At 43.4% G+C, this 23,300-nt stretch overlaps 1 protein-coding gene across 11 annotated transcripts in view; it reads left to right on the plus strand.

Annotated features, from left to right (window-relative positions):
* Positions 1-23,300, plus strand: part of DIS3L2 (DIS3 like 3'-5' exoribonuclease 2) — a 346,373-nt gene that overhangs the window by 228,686 nt on the left and 94,387 nt on the right. For all 11 annotated transcript variants that reach the window (XR_005378821.1, XR_005378822.1, XM_038574186.1 and 8 more), the window contains 2 exons: positions 9,837-9,949; positions 23,098-23,205. Coding sequence is in view for 9 of the 11 variants with exons in the window: in XM_038574186.1 (XP_038430114.1) it covers positions 9,837-9,949; positions 23,098-23,205 (221 nt within the window). In the remaining 2 variants the exon portion in view is untranslated. The remainder of the gene's footprint in view (positions 1-9,836; positions 9,950-23,097; positions 23,206-23,300) is intronic.

A 23,300-nucleotide genomic window follows, 5' to 3' on the forward strand; every position in this document is an offset into this window, starting at 1 on the left:
AAGGTAAATGTATGATCCTTTACAAACTGGTACAGTAAGAGCGCTTGTAGTATTATAGGGGTTAAGAAAGAAGCAATTACAAATTAGTCAGGTACCTGATATTAAGGCGCAAATCCCATAAAGTGGTAATCAAGGGCTTAGGCTTGGGAGCCAGACCTTGATGCAAGCTGTCTGCCTGCCCTAGGTCTATTTCCTCATCTGTAGGAAGAGATCCGTCTCACAGCATTGTGAGGATTAAATGAATTAATGTAAACAAGGAAGCAAGCAGTTAGTGTGCTCTTGTTGGGGGACGGCCAGTAAGGGTGAGCTCCTATCATCAGCTCATAAGCATGCATATGTGACAGTATCATTTCTTGTTAACTTAGAGAAGCAGAAAACGGTTTCTTCTTCATGAAAAAGAAATTAATTAGTGAAACTGAGTAATTAGATCCAAAAAAGATGAATTTGGTATGGCAAAAAAATAATCAGAAACTAAAACAGCTTCTCCAGAATGTGAGAAAAGCCCTTAAGGGGTTTTGTCACAGGACATAAAGCTTTTGAAAGCTATTGCCTCTCCAAATTCAAGGGGACTATGAAAGCTGCTTTGATTCTAGCTGAAAGGAAGGCTGGGATCAGGTTAAGCAGTTGTTGGGAGCAGTTGCATCTAGTGAACAGGCATTTAAATTCACAGAGATGCTTATTAGATTTCTTAAATACTTGTCGAAAATGGTACCCCTCTTTTAAATTTGTCTATTAGAAACCAGTAATTATGTTTTGTAGAGAGGCTTTTCTAAAATAGAAAAATTAATAAATGGGTTTGAAAATCTGCTGAAATCTGGTGTTCAAACCTGTGTCTGTGGGAAACGGTCTGCTGGGATCGTGCACGCATTCCCTGTACACCACAGGCAGGAGGAAGGGTAGGTTCCCTGGGCTAGCTACACACGCTGGACCTGTAAAGTGATGACAAAAGCCACAGGCTGCCATGAACTGGAGTCACATTTCTGGCATGAAAATAGTTGTTTCTTATGTAGAAGGAACATGCCCGCTTGTGCTGCTTCATTTACTGAGCTCACCTCTAATAGAACTGGCCTATAAAGTGCTTTCTTCACCCTTGCCCGCCAGGAGACCTGTCGGATGAGCTGCTACCACTCACTGCCCCCTGCCCAGGCCAGCCAGTGGTGCCTTCTCTTGCTGTGTGGTGGGGCATCCAGGATTAAGAGGTGGCAAAGCAAGGACATAGCGTGGTGTTGGTATGTTTTTATTTGAAAGAAAGAGGGGGGAAAAAGGAAAGAAGGAAAGAAAGAGGGGAGGGAGGGAAGAAAGAAGGAAAGAAAGACTGTTAAGCCATCCATTTATGATGGAAATATTAATATTTACATACAAACAAAAAGAAAAATTCATAATCCTACCACTTAGAGAAAACCATCATTACCATCTTGATATATTTCTTTGCAGCCATTTTTTTAAAGCCAGGTTTGCAGTTTCTTATTTTGTACTTTTTATCTTTTTTTCCAGCCTTTGAAAGCTGGAAACATTACAAATGTGTATAATGTAAAAAGGAACAGTCCCCATATCCTCGGCCTCCAGAAATCATCACTGGGGACATTTTAATTTTGTTCAAGCAGTAACCCTCTCCTGCCTCTATTGGCTTGTCCTTCTTTCAAAACTCATAGCTAGTTTTACTTAACTGGATTTTTCCCTTTTAAACTTTTTTCTTTTCTTGGCTTCAGCCCCTGCAAACTTTTTTTTTTTTTTTTTAATTTTTGGATAGAGAATTTCGAACATGCACAGAAGTAGACAGAATAGTATAATGAAACTCCTTGTTCCCATCACCCAGCCCTGGTGAAAGCTCACCAGCCCTGGCGAAACCATGACCAGTTTACACCATTCACACCCTACCCACATCCCCATCTATCACCCCCACTTCCACCCGTAACTATTTGGACCTGCTATCTTTGAAATTACTTCCAAGGGTCCTTCATGGTCCCTCTGACTTCACTCTCTCTCAGTGTTGAGGAAAAGACCAAATGCCTGCCCTCCTGCACTCAGAGCTTTGCACGAGCCTGTGCTCCGTGCTCTGTCCCAGGCCTGACCAGCTGACCTGGGCTTTCCCCACTCACTTCTGAAATGCCTGGAAATTCCCAGACGTTGGGTGTGCCAGCCTCACATGTTCAGCTCCTCATTCTCTTTCCTGTTAATGAAGGAGGCCATTGCTCAAATCATTTGGAAGGGGAAAAGTGGAATTTACTACCTGGGTGTTCCTCTTCCATGCTGTTCATATAAATTTAAACTTAGATTCCTGAGAATTAGATTGAACATGACAAAAATTGCTGTGTGGGCAGTTTAGTTGAGTACTTGCAGATTGATAGAGCCCTTTGTAATAATGAAGGAAAAAGGTTCTCTAAGCTGCTTAGTTCCAGAAGGTGAGCTCACCAGTTAAGGAGTTTGCAGCTAAAGGTCCTCATTAACCCTTTGCTAGAGGCAAAAGGAAAATTAAAAGAGACAATGTACAGACTCTTCGAATCCTGGCCTTCAGGAGGGTCTGAGAAATCCTCTTGTACAACTCCTCTTCATATGCGGATACCTTACATTGCATTCAGATATACTTGTCCTAGAATTTTTTCACTTTGACTCCTTTCAAGTTTATGAAATGTCTTCAAACCATTGCCACGTCATGGCCATGGAGTACTGCCATGGCTTGCTGTACCACTTGGTCAGCTTTTGTGTTTCATTACATAACTGAATACCACACAGAACTGAAAGACGTCAGAGTTTGAGTTGTCTCTCTTACCCAATCAGTGTTTCCATCAAAGTAAGGGGGAGTTTGCTTACCCCAATAAAAGATGGAGTTTATCATGTGGCTACAAGGTGATCCAAGCCCAGTTGTTCCTCAGCTGTGAATCTGTCTCTAAAATGCAAGAGGCCAAGCTAAGGTCGGGACCCGCATTCTGACTGGATGTGTGGCCCTGAAGGAGGCCCATCACTGCTGGGGAAGTCTTGACAGCAGAAGGCTGCTGGCCCCTCCCTACCCCTCCCTGCCCCCCCCCCATTCTCCCCATTGGACTCCCCTTCTCAAGCTTTCAGAACACAGCTTTCTATCTCTGTTAAGCCTTGTGTTGTTGGAAAGACTAATCACCACAGGGTCAAGAGAGTGACCCAAGCAAGAGAATATTTTCCCATCACATAGGCCAGTTGGAGGCCAGTCTGTGAGATGGGAAGTCCAGTGTCTATGGTGTCTATCACTGCATCTTGTAGATTAGCTTCTTTTCATCATCTACATCTGTTTACCAAACATATTGCTTCCCGGAAGGGTTGGTTGAATTTGTTTGCCTGGCAGCATCATTCCTAAGAGATTGTATTCTTCCTGACTCCTTTTCAGTCCAGTACCACCTGAGACCGCATTTGCAGAAGCACAATATGCAGAATGAAGAAGTGATACAATGAGAAAGTAAAGGTGCTATATTTGCTTCTCTGCTTAAAACTCTCTAGTGGTTTCCTGCTGCACTTGAAATGAAATCTAAATGGTTCATCTTGGCCCAGCAGGGCATCTCTCATCAGGGCCCCAATCTACCTCACTAGCCTCCTGGGTTCCAGATCTCCCCTTCTTTTTATACCTTCCATGCAGCCAACTTGCTCCCACCTCTGACCCTTTGTTCTGGTTGTTCTGCCTCTATGTGCTCCCCTGTGCCATTATGTGATGTCCTTTTTAGACACACAGGCCTCCATTTATTTCCTCAGAGAGACCTTTCTTAACTAAATCTAAGAGGGGCCCGGGCATTCTCATCACCTCAGCCTGTTTTATTTCCTTCAGAGTCCTTTTCACTGCCTTGAGTAATCTTAACCATTTATTTGTTTGCTTGTTGTCTTTCTCTCCCCACTAGAATGCACACCCCACAAGAGAAGGGACCCTGTCGATCTTATCTACTTGTATGTTCCCAGTAGCCTAGAAAGTACCTGCCATGTAGTAGGAACGTAATAATATCTGTTGAATGGCTAATTGAATAAATGAAGGTGGTTATTAGGAACATGTTTGGGGGAGGATGTTGAGGATTATTAGGTGACTCAAAGCCAAGTCATATGGTAATTGGGCCTGAAGGAGAGAAGAAGATCCAGGGGGCCAATGTTGTCTAAATATGTCAATGCTGTTGCCAATCCCAAAGCAGAGCCCAGCCCTGCTGGGAGAGATCTGCCACTGCACTCATATCTCATAGCCACATTGCTATCTATCCTCAGGAGTGGGGTTTGTTCTGGGCAGCCCCATGGGTAGAACTGAGCCAAAAAGTGAAAGCCGTAGGAAGACATATCGGCTTTGAAAAGGGAGAAATTTTTGTCATTGCTATCTGAGGACGGACTGGACTATGCTGAAAAGTAGTGATTTCTGAGTCACCTGAGGTGTGCAAGCATAGATTGGTCTCACTCTGGAAAGACCTGGGATGGGGAGGAGTCTGCACAGTTAGACCAGGCAGGGTTTACAACCCCTTTCAGCCCAGAGTGGCAACGAGTCTACCCTATATGTTGGTTATTTTCTGATTTGTTCAGCAGACATCAGACACTGACTATGTGCTGGGCCCTTTCTCTGCCCTTTGTGCTGGTGACAGAGGGTGGGGGAGATACCTCATGACCTACTTCGAGTAAGTGGTATTGAGCCCTGGTGAGGGGCGCAGTGTAAGATGCTGTGGGAAGACCTAGAGGAGTGAGTGGACCCTGTCTAGGTCATTAGGGGGAAGCCTGCCAGAGGGAGTGGGCTTGATGCAGTGGTCTGCGGGACCAGCAGGAGTCGTCAGGAAGAGAAACAGGGTGACAGGGAGGTTTGTATTTTAGAAGGAACATTATCTTCAGTGTGGAAAATGGGCTTGAGAAATGTCAGGGAATACAACAAGGCGGTTTTTAGATCTTCCTTCAAAGAAACAATGGTGGCCTTGACCACAGTGGGATGGTGGGAAGAAGAGAGACCAGCAGATTTGGGAGATAGAGTTCAGAGTGATTGGTTGACACAGGCAGAGACAGGCCTAGTTTTTCTTAGGTTCAAGTAGTGACGGTGCCCCTTTTGGTTTAGGGAAGGTGATCCCACCTCCTGGGATGGAGAGCGCAGGAAGAGACATGGTTTGGCTGCAGGTAGGGACTTTCAGAGGTGTGAGTGTGAGATGTCCATGGAACAGCTGAGTGACATGTCAGTCTGGAGCTCTAAGAAGTCTAGGTGGCTGGCACAGAATAAGGAGACCAAAGCACAGAGATGATGTTTGAACTCCTGAGAGTGGATGAGACAGTCCAGGGAGAGAATAGGATGACCAGAGAAGGCAGCCCAGGGCAGGGCTAGGAGACATGCGAACGTATAAGGGACAGGAGAGGAAGAGGAGCCTGAGAAGGAGTAGTCACACTGCTAGACATGCTCAAGCCACGGAAGCATGTGTCAAGGAGGGAGAAATCACTAGGTCTCAGATGCCCTGTAAGGTCAGGCCAAGTCAGGCCTGGATTTAGCAACACAATGGTCATTAGTGACGCAGACAAAAGCAGCTATTTTTTGCTGGTGAGGTACATTTGCAGCATTATTCCTTGATGTTCTGGATCAAAAGCAATGTCCTGGTCAAGAAGAGCCCCTGTCACCACTGTCTGGTCTTAGCAGTGACCCAAGTCTGGAAGGCCCTGGTCACAGTCCACAGAGGGGTAGCTTGGTACGTCCCTGGCTGTATGAGGTGCAGCCCCTTCGGGTACTGAGGGAGAGTCATTCTGCCGCAAGCTGAGGAGGACACATGGGAGTAGCTGGATCCTCAGGACTCATGGTGAAGTCGACCTGCAGTCGAGGACTTAGCAGTTGTTGTCCAGCCAGGCTGCAAGCAGCGAAGGGGAGTGGCAGCAGGAGCCCAGAGAGACCCAGGGATAGGGAGGTGGCTGGGAACAAGGCTGGTGAAAGTCGCCAATGGGATTTCTAAGTCCCTGACCGTGAATGGCTTCTGTTAAATCTCTTAGAGATAGGGAGAGATTTTGAGCTGCGGCTCCTGAGATGAACAATTGAGTTGTATCATCTTGGAGTCCAGGGGAGGGGAAGGTAAGAAGAGGAGCAGAGACTCTGAATCTGACCTGGTTTTGAATCCGGAAGTGATTACTTACTAGGCAGGTAACCTTGGATGAGTGACTCGGAACCTCTCTGAGCCTCAGATGATTCATCTGTGAAATTCAGTTTGTGTGCCTGTGTCAAAATTATATTAATGTATGTGGAACCCTTGGCTTGGAGGAGACCTTAAACAGCCACTACTGCTGTCCTTCTGATCACTTTATGATCGTTGTCAGCACTGTGTTCATAAGCTGATCCTGGTGCCAGAGCACTTTCACCTGTTGTCACTGAAGTGGCAAGATGTAGAGCAAGTGGCTTCAGTAGTCAGCGCCCCACCTGAGGGTTATGTCAGCGGCCACCAGGCAGGGACACCGCTGGAAAGTGCCTGAACTGGCTGGGAGGCTGGCTGAGACAAGGTGGTTTTTAAGCTGCTGCTTTCAGTTCCATTTGTGTTTTAATTGGATGAAGCAGCTCTCATGTCCTCTCAGGTTCATTCCAAGGAGCATTTGTATTCATTTAAGTTTGTGGGCACTGAGCAAGGCAAGCCAGACATGGCCAGCCCCGGGGGCTCTGCTTCCCCGGCTCTTCAAGAACTTTCTGGGCTTACCTTAACCCCTGTAGGTGAGAACTTTTTCACATAAAAAAACTGTTTTAAAGAATTCTTTTATATGGAAGACAATTATTTTTTTTTAAACATCAAATTGGTCCTAAATGTCTTGGCAGCAGATACTACAGAACGTTTGGATTTATATTTTCTCTTTCATAGAATAAAACCTTCAGTGCCACTGCCTCAAGAGCTCTGCAAGTTCACATTATGTAAATACATGTAGTAAAATATTTACTTAGGGTTTCCACACCAAAAAAAGGGTCCAAAGGAGAGAATAAGAGAGGTTCTCTTTGCTGGTCTTAGAGGCTCTGCTGGGAATTCTGAGTGAAATTTAAGCCTCTGAAATATGTTTTGATTGGCCTTCTTCATGTTTTATCTCCCGTAATGAACTCTTTGTCAGTTTGTCAATTTTGACTAAGGACAGAAAGTTCATGTGTAGTAACAACACACAGACTGAATTTAAAATTATGGTTTATATCATGATGTAATAATCCTCTCCTTTCCCTTGGTCAATATTTACCTGTTAGGCCAATATATTATAATTCTGACTTCAAAAGAAGACACTTTATTTTACCTTCCCCAAGTGTTGGTTTTAGATACTTGTAATATCAAAATTGGAAGTTGAGCCGTCTGAGGCTCTTGGCCACATTCTCTTAGGGTTGAGTTCCTCGATCATTGCAGGGCAGGTGTCCTTGCTCCCAGTGACCCAACAGCACAGCTGTGTGGCTCTTAGAGTGAGGCCGCTGACCTCTGAGCCACACTCCTTTCTCTTTGCTTTCCAGATGGCCCTCTTTTCTGTGGGAAGTAGGTCTTTAATATTATCCCACTGCAGCCAAGATCTCCTAGATGGACTTCAGTTCCCCCAATGTGTTAACATTACAATACTAGGCAGAAAAACCCAATGAACGCCCTGTAGGAGGGTGGTCCTCGAGTGTGAGACAGATGAGGAATGGGGAATCTTAAATTCTGTTCTGTCCCTGAGCCCCTTCTTTTAACCACCCCGTGCTTAAACAATTTTCCATTTGAAAAAAACTGAAGGAAGAGTGGTCCCCCAGAGAAGAAGGAATAGGGGGATAATAAATTGCTTCAAAAATCTGCAGATAAAATGTGTGACACTTTCAGGTTGATTATCTAGGCAGCCAGAAGCAAGTAGTGATGTGCTCGGAAGCTCTTCTGAATCAACTTGGGTATCAGTCAGGACTCTTCCTGTGAGTCATAACTGAAAGGGAACTGATTGATTCATGAACTGCCAAGTCAATAGGTAGACTAGTTTCACATTCAGCTGGATCTTAGAGTTCAAATGAGGCCATCATGACTCTCCCTTTATTTCCTAGACTCTTTATTTTCTATATTGGCATGATTATGTGGCATAGATGTTTCCTTGGCAGCACCAGACTTATGATGGTCCTTACTGTCTGGGGTCCCAAAAGAGAAATCCTCTTTCCTGAAGTCACTATGAACAAGCATAAGGTGTAGTGGAATTACATCAAGCATATATTTAAAGATTTTATATATTTATTTTAAAGAGAGAGGGAAAGCATGTGCAAGCAAGCAGGGGTGAGGGAGGAGCAGGGGGGAGGAAGAGGGAGAGAAAGGGGAAGATTCTGAAGCAGGCGCCATGTGCTCAGTGCAGAGCCCAATGTAGGTCTCCATCTCATGACAAGATCATGACCCAAGCTGCAACCAAGAGTCAGATGCTCAACCAACTGAGCCACCCAGGCACCCCAAGCATATATTTAAATGTAAGCAAATTCGCCTTTGTGTTGATATCAGTATGCCTGTCTGCCCATGATGTACTCGTCATACTACACCCTTATTTTACATGTGTAATCTTTTTTGGATTCTGTCCGTTTTCATATACATATGTAAGTGTGTATAGTCACATATGGTGCATGTGAGAGATGATTCATGGGATGTTCAACCTAACCATCCGCTCAACCACACTTTAAGTGATTCCACCAGCCTACATCATCTGCCCGTCTCTCTGGTAGAACTGGTAGGCAGGACCTGCTGAAAAACAGCCCCACCAGGGAGGGACAGAGCAATTTACAAGGGGAAAAAGGAGTTTTTTATCAGAAAAGACAAGACAACAGGCAAACAAACCAGCTATTGATTGATTCATTCACTCAACAGGTATTTACTGAGTGCTCACTATTTGTCAGGCATTCTTCTAGGTACTGGGCTGAGACCAGTGAACTTTACACTACACAACTTTACACAAAGATTCTGCTTTGTTGGAGCTTACATTGTAGGAAGAGAGGCAGACAATTCATATGTAAGCCAGTAAAGATATGCTGTGGTGTCTGGCAGAGATGAGTGCTCTGAAGAAAAGACAATGGTAATCATCTTCATTGATAGATTAGGTGCTTTGACCATGCAGGTAGGAAAAACAGGGGGCAGAGAATCTCCTCTTGTTCTAAAATTCTCTTTGAATTGATCCTTATAAGAAGGAATTTGATAGGCAGGTCCTGTTGAGATAATCCCAAACATAAGAAGAAAAAAACATGAGCCAAGCAAACATCTCAGTGGGATGAGGTAAGGTCTGTTCTGGGAATGGAAGGAGGTGTCCCATGACAGCTGCGTGCAGAGATGTGGAAGGGGAAGGTGGAAGGCTGGCGAGGCAGGTTGGGGGACACCAAGGGAGGATGTGGCTTCCAGGCTAAGGAGTGCTATCACCAGGTCCATGGCTGAGAAAAGTCCAGGCCACAGTGCACAGGGCTAGGTGAGAAGGGGCAGAATCAAGGAAGGAAGGCCAGGTATAGGGCTCGACGTGAAGGCTGTGGTCAGAATGGACAGGAGGAACAGAGACTTCAGAAACAGAATCCGTGGGAATCAGAGATTCATTCATTTCTAGTGCCCTGAAAGGGCTTGTTCACCATCCCAAGTGAGCCTGCCTTTGCAAGTCAGCTGATGTTTACAAACACAAGAGGCCTTTAGAAACAGGAGACATCTTGCGAAGATGGTTAATGTTGTTTCTGGAAGATAAAAATCTCACTGTCTGTTAGTGTATAGTGAGGAACATAACCATGCAAATCACTGGGGGTGGGGGGCAGGTGGAGAGCCCTGCAAGACTGGAAACAGTGACCCACACCTCAGGTCCCATGGCCTCTGAGAGTGCGCGCAGTCCTGGGAGTGATTCCCGGGGGGAATGGCCCTGCCTTCCATCCCACACTGATCAACTTCCTTCTGCATTTACAGGCAACTTTGAAGTGGGGGTTCATATCGCGGATGTCAGTTACTTTGTTCCCGAGGGATCCCCTCTGGATAAAGTAGCTGCTGAGAGAGCTACAAGTGTCTACTTGGTTCAGAAGGTAAGTCTCCCGTTTCTTGGATTGAAAGGCATCCTATTTAGTCTGCCCCCTTTGTTTCTCTTTTCTTACCAAAAAAAAAAAAAAAATCATGAGGAACAGCAATCTCATCTGAATATCTTTTCTCACATCCAATGAAATCTTTTAAAAAAGGTTTTCTTTGAAAAAGTTATTTCCCCTCTGTGGTTGCATGTTTTTCTTATATATTTAAGATGAACCAAACTGAAAAAAAGATACCACAGCAAGACGCAGGGACCCATCTCAGGTTTCAGATTGGTCCTGCCACCTAAGTCACACAGACAGGTGCTCATGTTCAGAAAGAAATGAGGAAAAGTAACTGCTTTCAAGCTATTGTTTCAAAGTGGGGCTTTGCAAAGTCAGCCCACACAAGCCACAGTTTTTTTTTTTAAATGTTTCTACAACACAGCCACATGCTGTAATGTGGCACTATAACGTCTACGACATTGTCACACTATGACAAGAGAATGGAATCAAATGCCTTTTGAGAAAAAGTTTCAGGCCCTTTTCTAATCTGCTTCTGACCTGCCCTTTACAAGATAATCTGGAACCTCAGAGATGGAAAAGCATTTCACCAAAGATGTACAGATGACAAATAAGCATGTGAAAAGATGTTCCACATCATATATTACCAGGGCAATGTAAATTAAAATAACAGTGTAATACTACCTAAAAAAAAAACAACAACCCAGGAACGATTCAGTACCCATCCACTGTAGAGTGAACAAGTAAATCGTGGTAGATTCGCACAGTAGAACTCTAGAGCAGTGAGAATGAACAGCTGCCTGACAATGAATGACAACTCCACACACAAACATGGTGGAAGAAACCAGGCACAGGTGCACCCACTGTAGGGGTCCATTTGTGTAAAGTTCAAAAATGGGCAAAGCTAATAGAAGTCTGGATAGTGGTGACCTTTGGAGAAACAGAGCCCAAATGATGAAGGGACTGCTAACAGTAATTAGTACCCAGATCACTAATTACATGAGCTTTTACAAGAGTGACAATGCACAAGCTTTTCCTTTATAACTTATGCACTCGTACGTGTATTATACTTTAATAAAAATGTTTTCATTTTGAAGCTTTTGGGGGGATGACTATTAGTCCACTCTGGCTCCTTTTAGTGTAGGAACCCAGTCTACTCAGACAAAGGAGCCACTCAAAGACCAGGTCCCTCACTCATAGCTTGGCTTTCCTGAGAACACAGCTCTGATATTTGTACATTGCTTACACTTAATATAACCCATGTTGGAGACATCCCATCCATACCTCCTGCCCAAAAATGCAGTAGGCCAACTCTTGGCCTTTGCCTGGCCCAAGGCTCCTGACAACAGAGATCAGACTCCAAAATCCCTTATATCTACAGAACTGTAATGTTAAGATGGAAAGAGAAACAGAAGTGGCAATCTCTTAGATTTTCAAGGCCACAGAAAGTGAATGAATGTGAATTGTTCTCCCCATGTAGAAAAATTTAACTCTGTCATTCAGATTCAAATAGTTAAGAATCCCAGACACAATTAGAGGTTCTTCTGCTAAGCAGGTGGCTTTCTCTTATCTAGGTTTTGCATTCTCCTTTTATAACCAGGAATTCTCTTTCAAAATCAGAAAATGGAAAAATAAAATTGGGTTAAATAACAAAGCACATTTCCTTTCCTATTCTCTTTACTTTGGTTTCTTGATTGCCGCAGTTCTAGAATTTCCCTTCAGGACTGCAGAGTTGGGGCTCTGCTCCTGAGCTCTAAAAGTGCGGAGCTAGGTGGCAGAAGGGCCCATGTGCCCCTGAGTGGCTGTGGGCTCCCGCTGCCCGCTGCCCAGCTCGGCCCCCAGCTTGGCTGGAGCAAGTGGCGCCAGCCCACAACCTTGGACAGCAGAAGCTGTGCATTCTGGTTCCTTTGAACCACTGCTCTGACCTTTCTTCCTACTCATTTTTGTTTCTTAAAGGACTGTGTCCAGGAACTTTTCTGCTGTTTTCACTTTTCTTTGCCTGTAAAGGTCTTCTTAAAAGCTGGATGAGCTGCTTTCCTCTTCCTCCAGATTCTCTGCTTTCTCATTTGGCAGAATCAGTTCTCCCAACTTAATCAGATGGGGGAAGGCATGCGTGTGTTGGGTGTGGAGGGCCGGGTGGTTCCCACCTATGGGGAATGCGGCCCCAATTTCTTTCCTTCAAGCGCTGCTGGCTTATAAGTAACTGATACCAGAATTACAGTCTAAGCTTGATTTGGGGAATCATCCCATAGATCAAGACTATACAACAGATGTTGGGTCCAGATTCCATTTTACTTGTCTTTAAAATGAAATTCTTTTTGTTGGGATTTTACTTACAGTAATAAGTATTTGGTTATTCTCAGTAACAATGGAGTGTACTCAGGAGGAAAGATAAATTGAAATATTGCCCATTTAAGTCCCATGAAAGGATACGCTCTTTCTTTTCAACAAAAATTAGGCATCTGTTCATTTTACCGACAGAGGCACCCAGGCGCACTTTGGCATCTGTTCGTCAAAGGGACAAGTGTCTACCTGAGTTCAGGCCTGTCCTTCTCAGAAGGACATGAAATCTACCCAGTGAGTGTCTCTTGTCTTCCCTGAGAGGGAAATACAATGAAACTGTAAAATGTAAGGTCATTTTTAAAAATAAGTGAATTAAGTTTTAAAAGTAAAAGAAATGCTAAACAGTTGAAACCTAAAGCTAAATTGTCTGCCTGTTGGCCCCAATTCTCATGTTATTTTAGGTGTGAAACAGCTCAAATGAAAGTTCGCCCATAAATCTCTACGATATTTTATTGGTACTGCTTTATAATAGAGATCAAAGATTGGGATTGGAAGCCTGTCTTAACGTGGAGTCCAAAGAGTTTTAAGATGTTCCTTTCTGACCCCAGCAGGTTGTCAGAGTGTTGATGTTTTGTTAATGTCCAACTGTGTAGCAAAGAGTTGATCAAATTCAGAATTCATGGAAGTGTTGATATGAAAAAGAAAACTCTTTAAACAGAGATGTTGGCTGGCAAATGAATTATCTCTTTCCTTTTAAGTTGTTTCAGTGTGCGAGTGGAGAGCTAGCAGTACCTTACTGTTAAAACCTCGAAGTCCTCAGAGAAAAGGAGAAAAACTGCCTAAGTTCTCAGGCTCTGACAGCCAATGAGCTCCAAGGGTGTGAGGGAGTTTGGGAGCCAGCGAAGGCCTGGGCTGGAAGGGGCAGAGGAGGTCCCTGCTGCCCCTCCCAGCTGGGTCACGGACATCTAGCTCCCCTGGGCTCTGGGAGCCCCCCTGTCACTGCCAGTCCCTCCTGATCCTCTTGGCGTGGATGGTTGATTCTTCCCCTCTGTGGCCCTTTCCGTTGGTCACAGGGCTGTCCTGGCTAACCCGTTGCTGAACTTGGCCAGCCTGCCCGCTGTGGCTTTAGCAGATGTTTCTGCTCTCTGAGGCTAATATAAGATTTTATAGTCTTGTTGGTACCCCCACCCAGCTGCCTTGGGCAGTGGCGTATTTACCTAAATGATCAGTTTCTCTCAGTTCTCCCAAGCCCTGGTCCAGAATGCTTAGAAAGTCAGTGTCCTGTCACCATGTCCCTTTTTTTTTTTTCCATGACCAGCTTTTAAGCTGTATTCTGACCCAACTTTGATGCTGGCCTGAAACATACTTAAGGAGACCAAGCACCTTCTAAGTGCCTTACCTTTCTTTCTCTGCTGCCTGAAGTGCTGCCTGTCTTCATCTGCTTCGTAGTTGTCGAGGATCCGCTGTGTACCAGGTGGCAGGTTTGTAAAAGTGGGGGAGATGCTGATCTTGCCCTGGGGAAGCCAGAAAAGAAGGGTCATGTAACAAGCACAGTATGCTGGCCATGTGCAGGTACAGAAGGACTGCCAGAGTGAGGAAGTATTAGGGAGGAGAGAGAAGGTATACCTGCCCAGGTTGGTAGTAGGAGAGGAGCTTCCACAAGAGCCAAAATGGCTTCACCAAGCTGTCGATTTTTTGAGCAATGTCTCAAATTTTGAGTTGAAAATTTCTAGGTAGACATGTGAGTGGAGAGGACATTCCAGGCAGCGGCTCGAATAAAGCATGGGATGCGCAAGGAGCAGGATGTAGTTTAGAATTGCTGGGGTAGAAATTGCAGGAGGAGCCAAAAGATGAAGCTATAACAAGAAGCCTGAAGTGGCAGGCTGAGGAGGATGGACTTCATCTTGAGGGCAATTAGGGCAGAGACATGGCCCTCTTTGTCTCAAGTAGAAAATCACCTCAGCAACCATGTGGTTGAAGAATAGTGAGGCCAGAGGGAGAAAAACTGTTATAGATACCAGGGCCCTTTCTTTCCCTCAGCCAGGCCCCTTGAGGCTTTGAATAATGACCCCAAAACACACAGGGATTTTTTTGCTCACAGAATTGTAGGAGAGTTTATCAACTGGACCCCAGGAGAACTAGAGCAGTAGACGTCTTCAGCCTGGTATTAAAATGGACATCGTGAGCAAGGATGTCTGTCCACCTGCATTCCCTCCCTGTCTAGCACAGCAAAGAGTTGAACTAAGCAAATAGGGGAAGTTGGCTTCCCCCTGTCATCTTTGCTTTCTCCTTGGAGACAGGGTCTGGATGCCCTCTGCCAGCTTCTTGTTGAGAGCTCTTGGCCACCATTGACCATTGACCACTGATCACAGAGGGTCCAGACTTCCCCGGAGACCATGCCACCCCATCCAAGGTATTTGGACCTTCCCTCATGAGCAGGACAAGCAAAGAATAAAATTACCAAATTCAGTTCATCAGCTATTGAAAAGATAAAGGCCATGTGTCCTACTATAAGTGAGATTGCAAATTATCATGGGGCAGAATAGAGTAAGAAGTTGCAGAAGTCTGAAGAATAATAAGGAACTCTGCCCCAGAATAATTTCTACTCCAGATCTCGGCTGCTGGCTTAGGAGACTTTTAGAATATAACCCAAGAGAGATGAATATGTCCATACTAAAAGATGGAGAGGAAAGAAGACTCATTGAGAGAGATTTAGATGTAAAACCTACAGGACCCGGGGACAGATTCAATGTAGCAGGAGGAGGAGAGTGGAGAAATCACGAGAGAACACCCAGTTGTGTTCCATGGGAGAGATGTGTGTATATGTGGTTTTGTTTTGTTTGCTTGCTTAATTTAACTGGTAGCCAGATGCTGCTCTTATTAGAGATAGGAAATACATCACAGCAACAGTTGCAGGGAAGAAAGTGCTGAACTTTGTCTTCTTCATGTGAAGTTTGAAGTATGTGTGGGACGTCCAAGTCAAGGTGTTCGGAGGACAGGGTAGTTAAAGGGATCTGGAGTTATCAGGAGATGCAGGGCTGGAAATGTAGGATGGATGGGACTTGTGTATCCATGGAAGTGCAACCCTAGGGGTGAGGGAGCCCCCGGAGAACACGTTCAGGGAGAAGGAAGGAGAACAGGGGGCAGAGGGTGAGAGCACTAACATTTAAGGGGCCAGCCGAGAAGGGAGTCCAGTGAGGACCAGTGCAGCAGGAGTCTGAGAGTGCCCACTAGCTCTGTGTTTCAAAAAATATATGTGGGGCAGCCCAGGTGGCTCTGCAGTTTAGCGCCGCCTTCAGCCCAGGGTGTGATCCTGGAGACCCGGGATTGAGTCCCACAGTGGGCACCCTGCATGGAGCCTGCTTCTCCCTTTAAACAAAAAATATATGTACCTAAAACATGTAATATTTTACCTGATGTCTGGTCATTTATGAGTGCACAGAAGGAAGACAAAGGTTTTGAACCAATATGTTAACATTGTTTATTCTAAGGCATGAGGCCTCACAGTTTTTATATTCTCATGTTTTGGTTTGTTATCACCTAAAATTCCTACCACAAACTTATTTTTGTAATTTAAAAATGTCATATTGAGGGCCACCCAGCTGGCTCAGTCAGTAGAGTGTGTGACTCTTGATCTTAAAGTTGTAACTTCGAGCCCCACGTTAGATATAGAGATTACTTTCTAAAAAATCTTAAAAATAAATAAATAAAAATAAAAATGTCACATTGAGTTGAGAAATGAAAGGAATATGTGAATGAAAATAGGAAGCATGGGGATGCCTGGGTGGCTCAGCATTTGAGCGTTTGCCTTGGGCTCAGGGCATGATCCTGGGTCCTAGTATAGAGTCCCACATCGGGCTCCCTGAAGAGAGCCAGCTTCTCCCTTTGCCTATGTCTCTGCCTCTCTCTCTGTGTCTCTCATGAATAAATAAAAAAATAAAATCTTAAAAAAAAGACTTGCCAGGGTTGAAATTTAACCTTCAAAAAAAAAAAAAAAAGAAAGAAAATAGGAAGCATGAACTATGTTGAGAGCCTTAATGACATAAAGAGGGACATCCAGAGTGGGAGAGGGGAGTGTTCTTTCCGGTTGCTAAGAATGGGAGACTGATCCTGTGATTATGGTCTATGGGAAAGACAGTGCAGAAGATGTAGCCGATGGAGAAGCTTTGGCAGGGCGGGGGTGGATCAAAGCCCAGACCTTGCACAGAGAGGACACTGAGCTCCCAGGGGACTGAGGTGCACACATGCAGAGCTGAAGAGGGGTGTTGGGAGGAAGGGGCTGGAAGGGTGTTTGGGAGGGGCTGAGTCCAATGGTCTCTGTTTTCTCTGTGAAGACAAGAGTTAAGAGAGTCTTGGGATGGAGTCTCAGGGCTTGGAGGAAAGAACCAGCCCCAAATGAGGGAAAGGTCTGCCAGCCTCCAGTGAGGTAGGAGCTGAGCCTGGCTTTGGGGACAGGGTCCAGTGACTGGCTGTCACTGCTCAGCTGTGAATTACAAACACAGGAAAGGCAGATCATGGGACTGACCGTGGGGCTGTAGAGTTGGGACAGTGGAAGTAGGGGAGTTTGAGAACTTTGAGGGACTTATCCCCGGGGTCTGTACCTTGGAGTGAAGCTCATGAGCACAGTGCAGACCCGACTCGGACAACCGTCCAGGGGCTGGGGGATGCATAAGTGGTCGGGTGACGCTAATGACAGCCAGCAGTTTCTCAGCCCCCAGAGGGACTTTCTTCTCTTTTCCACTTGCCCACTGTTTTCGGCACTCATCACCCCTACCTCCGAGTCTCCCCAAGCACTGTGGCAGATACCATTTAGCTGCTGAGCATGTGGAGACCACATGCTGTTGTACAGGTGGGGCTCCCCTGAAATAACAGGACTTGTATTTGAGGAGGCAGCTTATTGGGAGTGGCTGCCTGTCTCTCCAGCCCTCCTCCCATGGGGGTCCCTGCTGTGTTATGGACTTGACACACGTGCCAAGTGTGTCAAGTGGGAATGGAGCTCATTCCCAGTGACCTTGGCAGAAATCAGGCCCAATTTATGAGAGGCCATGGATATGCCAAACCATAGAAGGATTGTAACATCGTCATTCCTTCACCTTTGAAAGAGAAATAACTGTCCATTTGTAAAACTATATGCACATAAAGACTGTTTTCTCTGAATACCATCTAAATTCTGCTCCATGATCTGCTGAAAGTTATTTGAAAGAAATACCCTTTAAAAATTAAAGATAACTATACTACCTGAAAATGTTTTAATGTTTAGCTTCTTCATAAGCACTTAGGTTATTTGGCATCTGAATATTAAAATGTTGTCCTCTATATAAGATATAAGGTACCAGGGTGCCTGAGTAGGTCAGTCAGCTAAGCATCTGCCTCCAGCTCAGGTCATGATCTCAGGGTCCTGGGATTGAGACCGGAGCCAGGCTCCCTGCTCAACAGGGAGTCTGTTTCTCCCTCTGCCCTTCCCCCCTGCTTCTGATCGATCTCTCTCTCTCTCTCTCTCTCTCTCTCTCTCCCTCCTCCCTCCCTCCCCTCCCTCTTTCTCTCTCCCAAATAAATAAAATCTTAAAAAAAAAAAAAAAAAAGATACAAGGTGCCAAGCAGTGTTTATAACCTGGGCAGCCACTGAGTTATAAACTAGTTAAAAACTACTGTAGTAGTTTTTAGGAGAGAATAGTCACAGCTCTTTATCTTATACTTGAAATACCAGCTGTCTATGAAATTCTTACGTAAATATGTTTAAGTAGAAGTCCACTATGTATTTCATAAAATGTTTTATGCAATGCAATAAATAGTAAACACAGAAAGAATGATTCATTTTCTGGACAAAAGTCAGTCATTTGCAGACAGACTGCCTGCTGTGTGTCATTCCTGAGGGTGCTATGGTGTAGAGGAAGAGTAAGGCACATAAAGAAGCAATTGGGGTGTGCTGAGAGCTATAGAAATGTCCCAGAAGAGCTGAGAGGGTGGAATAAGTGACCGACCTTTCAGAACTGCCTCAGATCCTTTTTGTAAGAACAAAGGTGGTGGGGAAAGTATACAGAACATTGTACATCCTCCCCCAGGGGAATCTAGATAAGCCTTTGAGGAATTATGATGAGCCGAATCTTCAAGGATCTGCAAAAGTTGACCAGATGCAAAACATCCAGAAAGATGTCTCAGCAAGAGAGAACAATTTGGCAAGAGTTAGAGCAGTCAGCAGGTGTGGCAGACAAATGGTGTGTAGTGAGCACCTGGCTAAGCCAGGTGACCAAAGGACCTGCTGGACCATGGGCTGGCCAGTGAGCTGACTTGTATTGAGCATCTTCAGTATTGTTTTACCAGTAAGGAAACTGAGGCTCAGAATTACACTAGCTTGCCCAAATTGTACAGAAAGTGATGGGCCCAGGATTAGACCTCATTCTGGCTTCAGATCCTTCACTTTCTCTTGCGTTGTGCTGCTGATGAGTATGGACTTCACTCTATTGGTTGCTGATCTTTAGACTTTTTTTTTTTTAGTGGTAAAGGCCTTTTTGAAAATAAAATCTTAATCCCAAACTACTATATAAGAACAGATCAGTTCATATTTCATTAGCTTAAATTTCTTTCATATTTAAATGTGTAACTAATGAGATCAACTGGTGAAAGCAGTGGCTTTCTTTTTAACTAAGCTCTTTCATTTTGAGATAATTTTAGACTTAACAGAAAAGTTGCAAAGACAGTATAAAGAGGTCCCACATATCCTACACCCAATTCCCCTCAGTGTTAACATCTTACAGTAGTACCTTGGGACATTTGTCCTAAGAAGCTGATATTAGAATATTACTATTAACTACAATCTATACCTTACTTGGATTTCACCAGATTTTCCACTAATGTCTTCTTTTAGGGTTCAGTTCAGGATACCACATTGCATTTAGTTGCAACAACTTTCTTTTGCCAAACACTAAAACATGAAGCCAGGAATTGCATTATATTCTCATACGCTCAGCTTCATGATTCACAATTAGATAGTTTCTTGAACACTTTGAAGAAACTCTAGCTATATATAATGAAGTATTAAGTCCTGGACTACAAGCATGCAGGGTGAGTAGCCTACTACCAAAATAAAATTGGTATAATTACCAGCTAATGCAACCCAGAGAAGAATCCTAGAATGCATACACCACAAATTTGATTTAGTCTGTCTTAGCTTGGGCTGTCTGTCATACAATATGGTATTGACTAGGCAGCTTAAACTACAGACATTTATTTTTTTCACAGTTCTAGAGGATAGAAGTCTTAGATGAAGATTCCAGCAGTTTGGTTCCTCATAAGGACTCTCTTCCTGGCTTGTAGATGGCCGTGTCCTCACATAGCCTTTTTTCTGTGTCTGTGCAGGGTAGGGGGGAGAAGGGAGTTACCTCTCTCTATTGGATCATGACCTCATTTAACTTTAATTACCTCCTAGACTCTTCCTCCAATGCAGTGACATTGAGGGTTAGGGCTTCCCCCAAAGGAATTTGGATGGGAGAAGAGACAATTCAATCCATAGCACAATCCAAAAGCTGAAGCGATGGGAAATTTTTATGGTTCAGTCACAAGACAGTATGGTATTGAGACTTTCTCCATTTTACACCATATGCTTATGCAGGTAAAATTGTATTATTTAGTAAAACACTTAATACTTGGAAGACAATGTTAAATATATAGGTCATATTTTAATACTCAATATTAAATAAGTTAAAGAAAATGTAGTGTCATCTGAACAGAGGATGCAAAAGCAATGGCAAGAAAAAAATTTCAAAAGTGATTGTGTTATAAAAGCTGTTACCTAAGCTGTTTTCAGGTGGTCATTGGATTTTACATAGGTGTTAAAAAGAAATACCACATCCTTCATAATAATGCCACGTAATGCCATACAATTATTAATTATTTGTTACTAGTATAGGCTGTGAGTTCTAGAATATACTTTTCCATACAAAATGTTACTTACTGTATTAAAACAGGGTACAGGTACCTCACACAGAGTAAGAGGCCACTGGAATTATTTTGCTTTTGCTGACAAACTTAACTGGATAACTTTACCTCAACTAGTGCAGTTATCTCTCTTGCCTACTACCTCTCAGTTACTTAATGCAGGGTTACAGCATTACCTGTGTTATGTGTGATTGATACTACGATTCAAGGAGTCAACGGCCAGCATGAATCAAGGGCTATTCCTGTGGCTATTTTTAGTTTGGAAACAGGGTGAATGATGCTGTTAATCAAGAAAAGTACAAAAAAAAAAAAAAAAGAAGAAGAAAAAAGAGAAGTACAGGATTAGGAATAGATTTAAAGGGAGGAGAGTGAGTCTAAAGTGTCTTCAGGGCATCCAGGTAGAGATACAGTCTTCACCTTGGGAACTTTAGAGAAAGCAGGTAGCATTCTGAGATAGCTGTGAAGTCATCATTTGAAAGTAAGTTGAAGAAGGTTGCTTCTCAGCCTTTTGGCTAAGATCAAGTGAAAGTAAGTTGAAGACAATTTTTCTTTTTTTTTCTTTTTCTTTTTTTTTTAATGAAAGAGAAGGTATACCACTGGATCAGTTTATTACGGACTAGAAAGATCAATAAAGGGCAGCCCCGGTGGTGCAGCGGTTTAGCTGCTTGATCCTGGAGACCTGGGATCAAGTCCCACGTCGGGCTCCCTGCATGGAGCCTGCTTCTCCCTCTGCCTGTGTCTCTGCCTCTCTCTCTGTGTGTCACTCATGAATAAATAAAATCTTTAAGAAAAGAAAGAAAGAAAGAAAGAAAGAAGAAAGAAAGAAAGAAAGATCAATAAAGAGAAGAAATACTTTAGGTTTAAAAAACTACAATATGAGTGACTAGTTGACTGCAGTATTCCTCTAGGAAACTGGTGATATTTTATTGGAGTATCTTGTTAATGTTCAAACAAGAGATTTGGTCAGTTGTGATATTTTCAATCACTAAAGTGTTGATTCTGCAATTTTACTATAATGAAGTCCCATCACGAATTTACACTCAGCCCTTGGGTTCTTTGATTTATCCCAACTTTTTTTGGTAAATCATTGACAAATATAATTTTATATATTGAAAGTGTACAATGTAATTATTTGAGATACATGTACATTGTGAAATGATTGCCAATATGAAGACAGTGAACACATCCATCACTTCACGGTTAGCTCTTTTGTGTATGTGTGGTGAGCAGATTTCAAGTGTGCAACACCCTATTATTAACTGTAGTCACATTGCTGTACCTTAGATTGTGAGGACTTATTCATCTTATAACTCAAAATATGTGCTATTTGACCTACATCTCCCCATTTCTCCTCCCCCTGGCCACTGCCATGTAAGTGACACCATACAATATTTGAATTCCTCTGTCTGGCTTATTTTACTTAGTATAATGCCCTCCCAGGTCCATCTATGTTATCACAAATAATAATATTCCATAATGTATGTGTATATACACATTTCTTTATCTGACAAATGTGTCAATAGACACGTAGGTTGTTTTCATGTCTTGCTATTCGGAATAACGCTGCATTATTCATAAAGAGCACTGATATCCCTTTAAAGTACTGATTCCATCTCCTTGGGGTATATACCCAGAAGTGAAATTGCTGGATCAAATGGTAGTTCTATTTTTAATTTTTTGAGGGACCTCTATATTATTTTCCACAATGGCTACACCAATTTATAGTCCCCCCAACAATGTACAAGTGTTCTCTTTTCTCTGCATCCTTACCAACATTTGTTTGTTTGTTTGTTTGTTTTGTCTCTTTGGTAATAGCCATTCTAGTAGATGTGAGATGATTTAGAAATTAAGAAAGCAATTCCACTTACAATAGCATCAAAAACAATAAAATACTTAGGAATACACTTAACCAAGGGATGAAAGACCTGTGCACTGAAAACTATAAGACATTGATGAAAGAAATTGACAAAAGCACAAATAAGTGTCAAGAGAGACACCCTGTGTTCTTGGATTGCAGGAATTTATATTGTTAAAATGCCCATACTACCCAAAGTTTTCTACAGATTCAGTGTAATCTCTATCAAATTCCAATAGTATTTTCCACAAAAAAAAAAAAAAAGAAAAAGAAAAATATATCCTAAAATTCACATGGAGGCATAGAAGCTAGCCCCGACTAGCTAAGAGCTATCTTGAGCCAAGAGACCAAAAAAACAAAACAAAACAAAACAAACAAACAAACAAAAAAACAGGAGACAAAACTGGAGGCATCACATTTCTGATTTCAAACTATATTACAAAGCTATAACAATCAAAGCAGTATGGTACCAACATAGAAACAGACATATAGACCAATAGAACAGAATAGACAGCTCAGAAATAACCCCATGTGTGTATGGCCAAACTAATCCTTAACAAAGGTGCCAAGAGCATACAATGGGAAAAGGACAATCTTTTCAATAAATGGTGTCAGGAAAACTGACAGCCACACGCAAAGAATGTAACTGGACCTTCATCTTACACCACACACAAAAATTAGCTTGAATTAAAGACTTAAGTATAAGACCTTGGGCTCTTAAGTATATAGTTCAACTAGAATAGTAGTATCCAAAAGTACAAATCATCCTTGAGTCTAGAGCTTCAGTTTTATTGTGTAGTAAATAGTAGTTATTTTTCAGCTGTAATGTATTTTTTCCCTGGTACTAATTCTTACCTTTCCAGTTCACATTCCCATTTCTCTAGAGGCTCGTGGAAAAAGTACCAGATGTCATGGTTTTTCTGCAATCTTCAGGGAAAGAAGCTACCTCCATCCTCAGCTTGTTCCAGAAGCCCAAGCTGTTCACCAAAACTCTGCCCTCCGGGCTGCTCCCAAGCCTGCGGTAAACTCCTACAGATTGTAGGAAGGAGCTCATGGGTCTGTTTTCTGTTTGCAGGTTGTCCCCATGCTTCCCAGGCTGCTGTGTGAGGAGCTGTGCAGCCTCCATCCCATGTCTGACAAGCTGACCTTCTCTGTGATCTGGACACTAACCCCAGAGGGCAAGGTAGTAATTTACACCCCTGACTATTTCATTCAGTGCATCCTGGTGCCGAGCTGGAGTCCCGTGATGGGGGGATGAGGGCACTGTAGGGGCAGTTG

The sequence above is a fragment of the Canis lupus genome, chromosome 25 (genome assembly GCF_011100685.1).
Source record: "Canis lupus familiaris isolate Mischka breed German Shepherd chromosome 25, alternate assembly UU_Cfam_GSD_1.0, whole genome shotgun sequence".
NCBI lineage: Eukaryota > Metazoa > Chordata > Mammalia > Carnivora > Canidae > Canis > Canis lupus.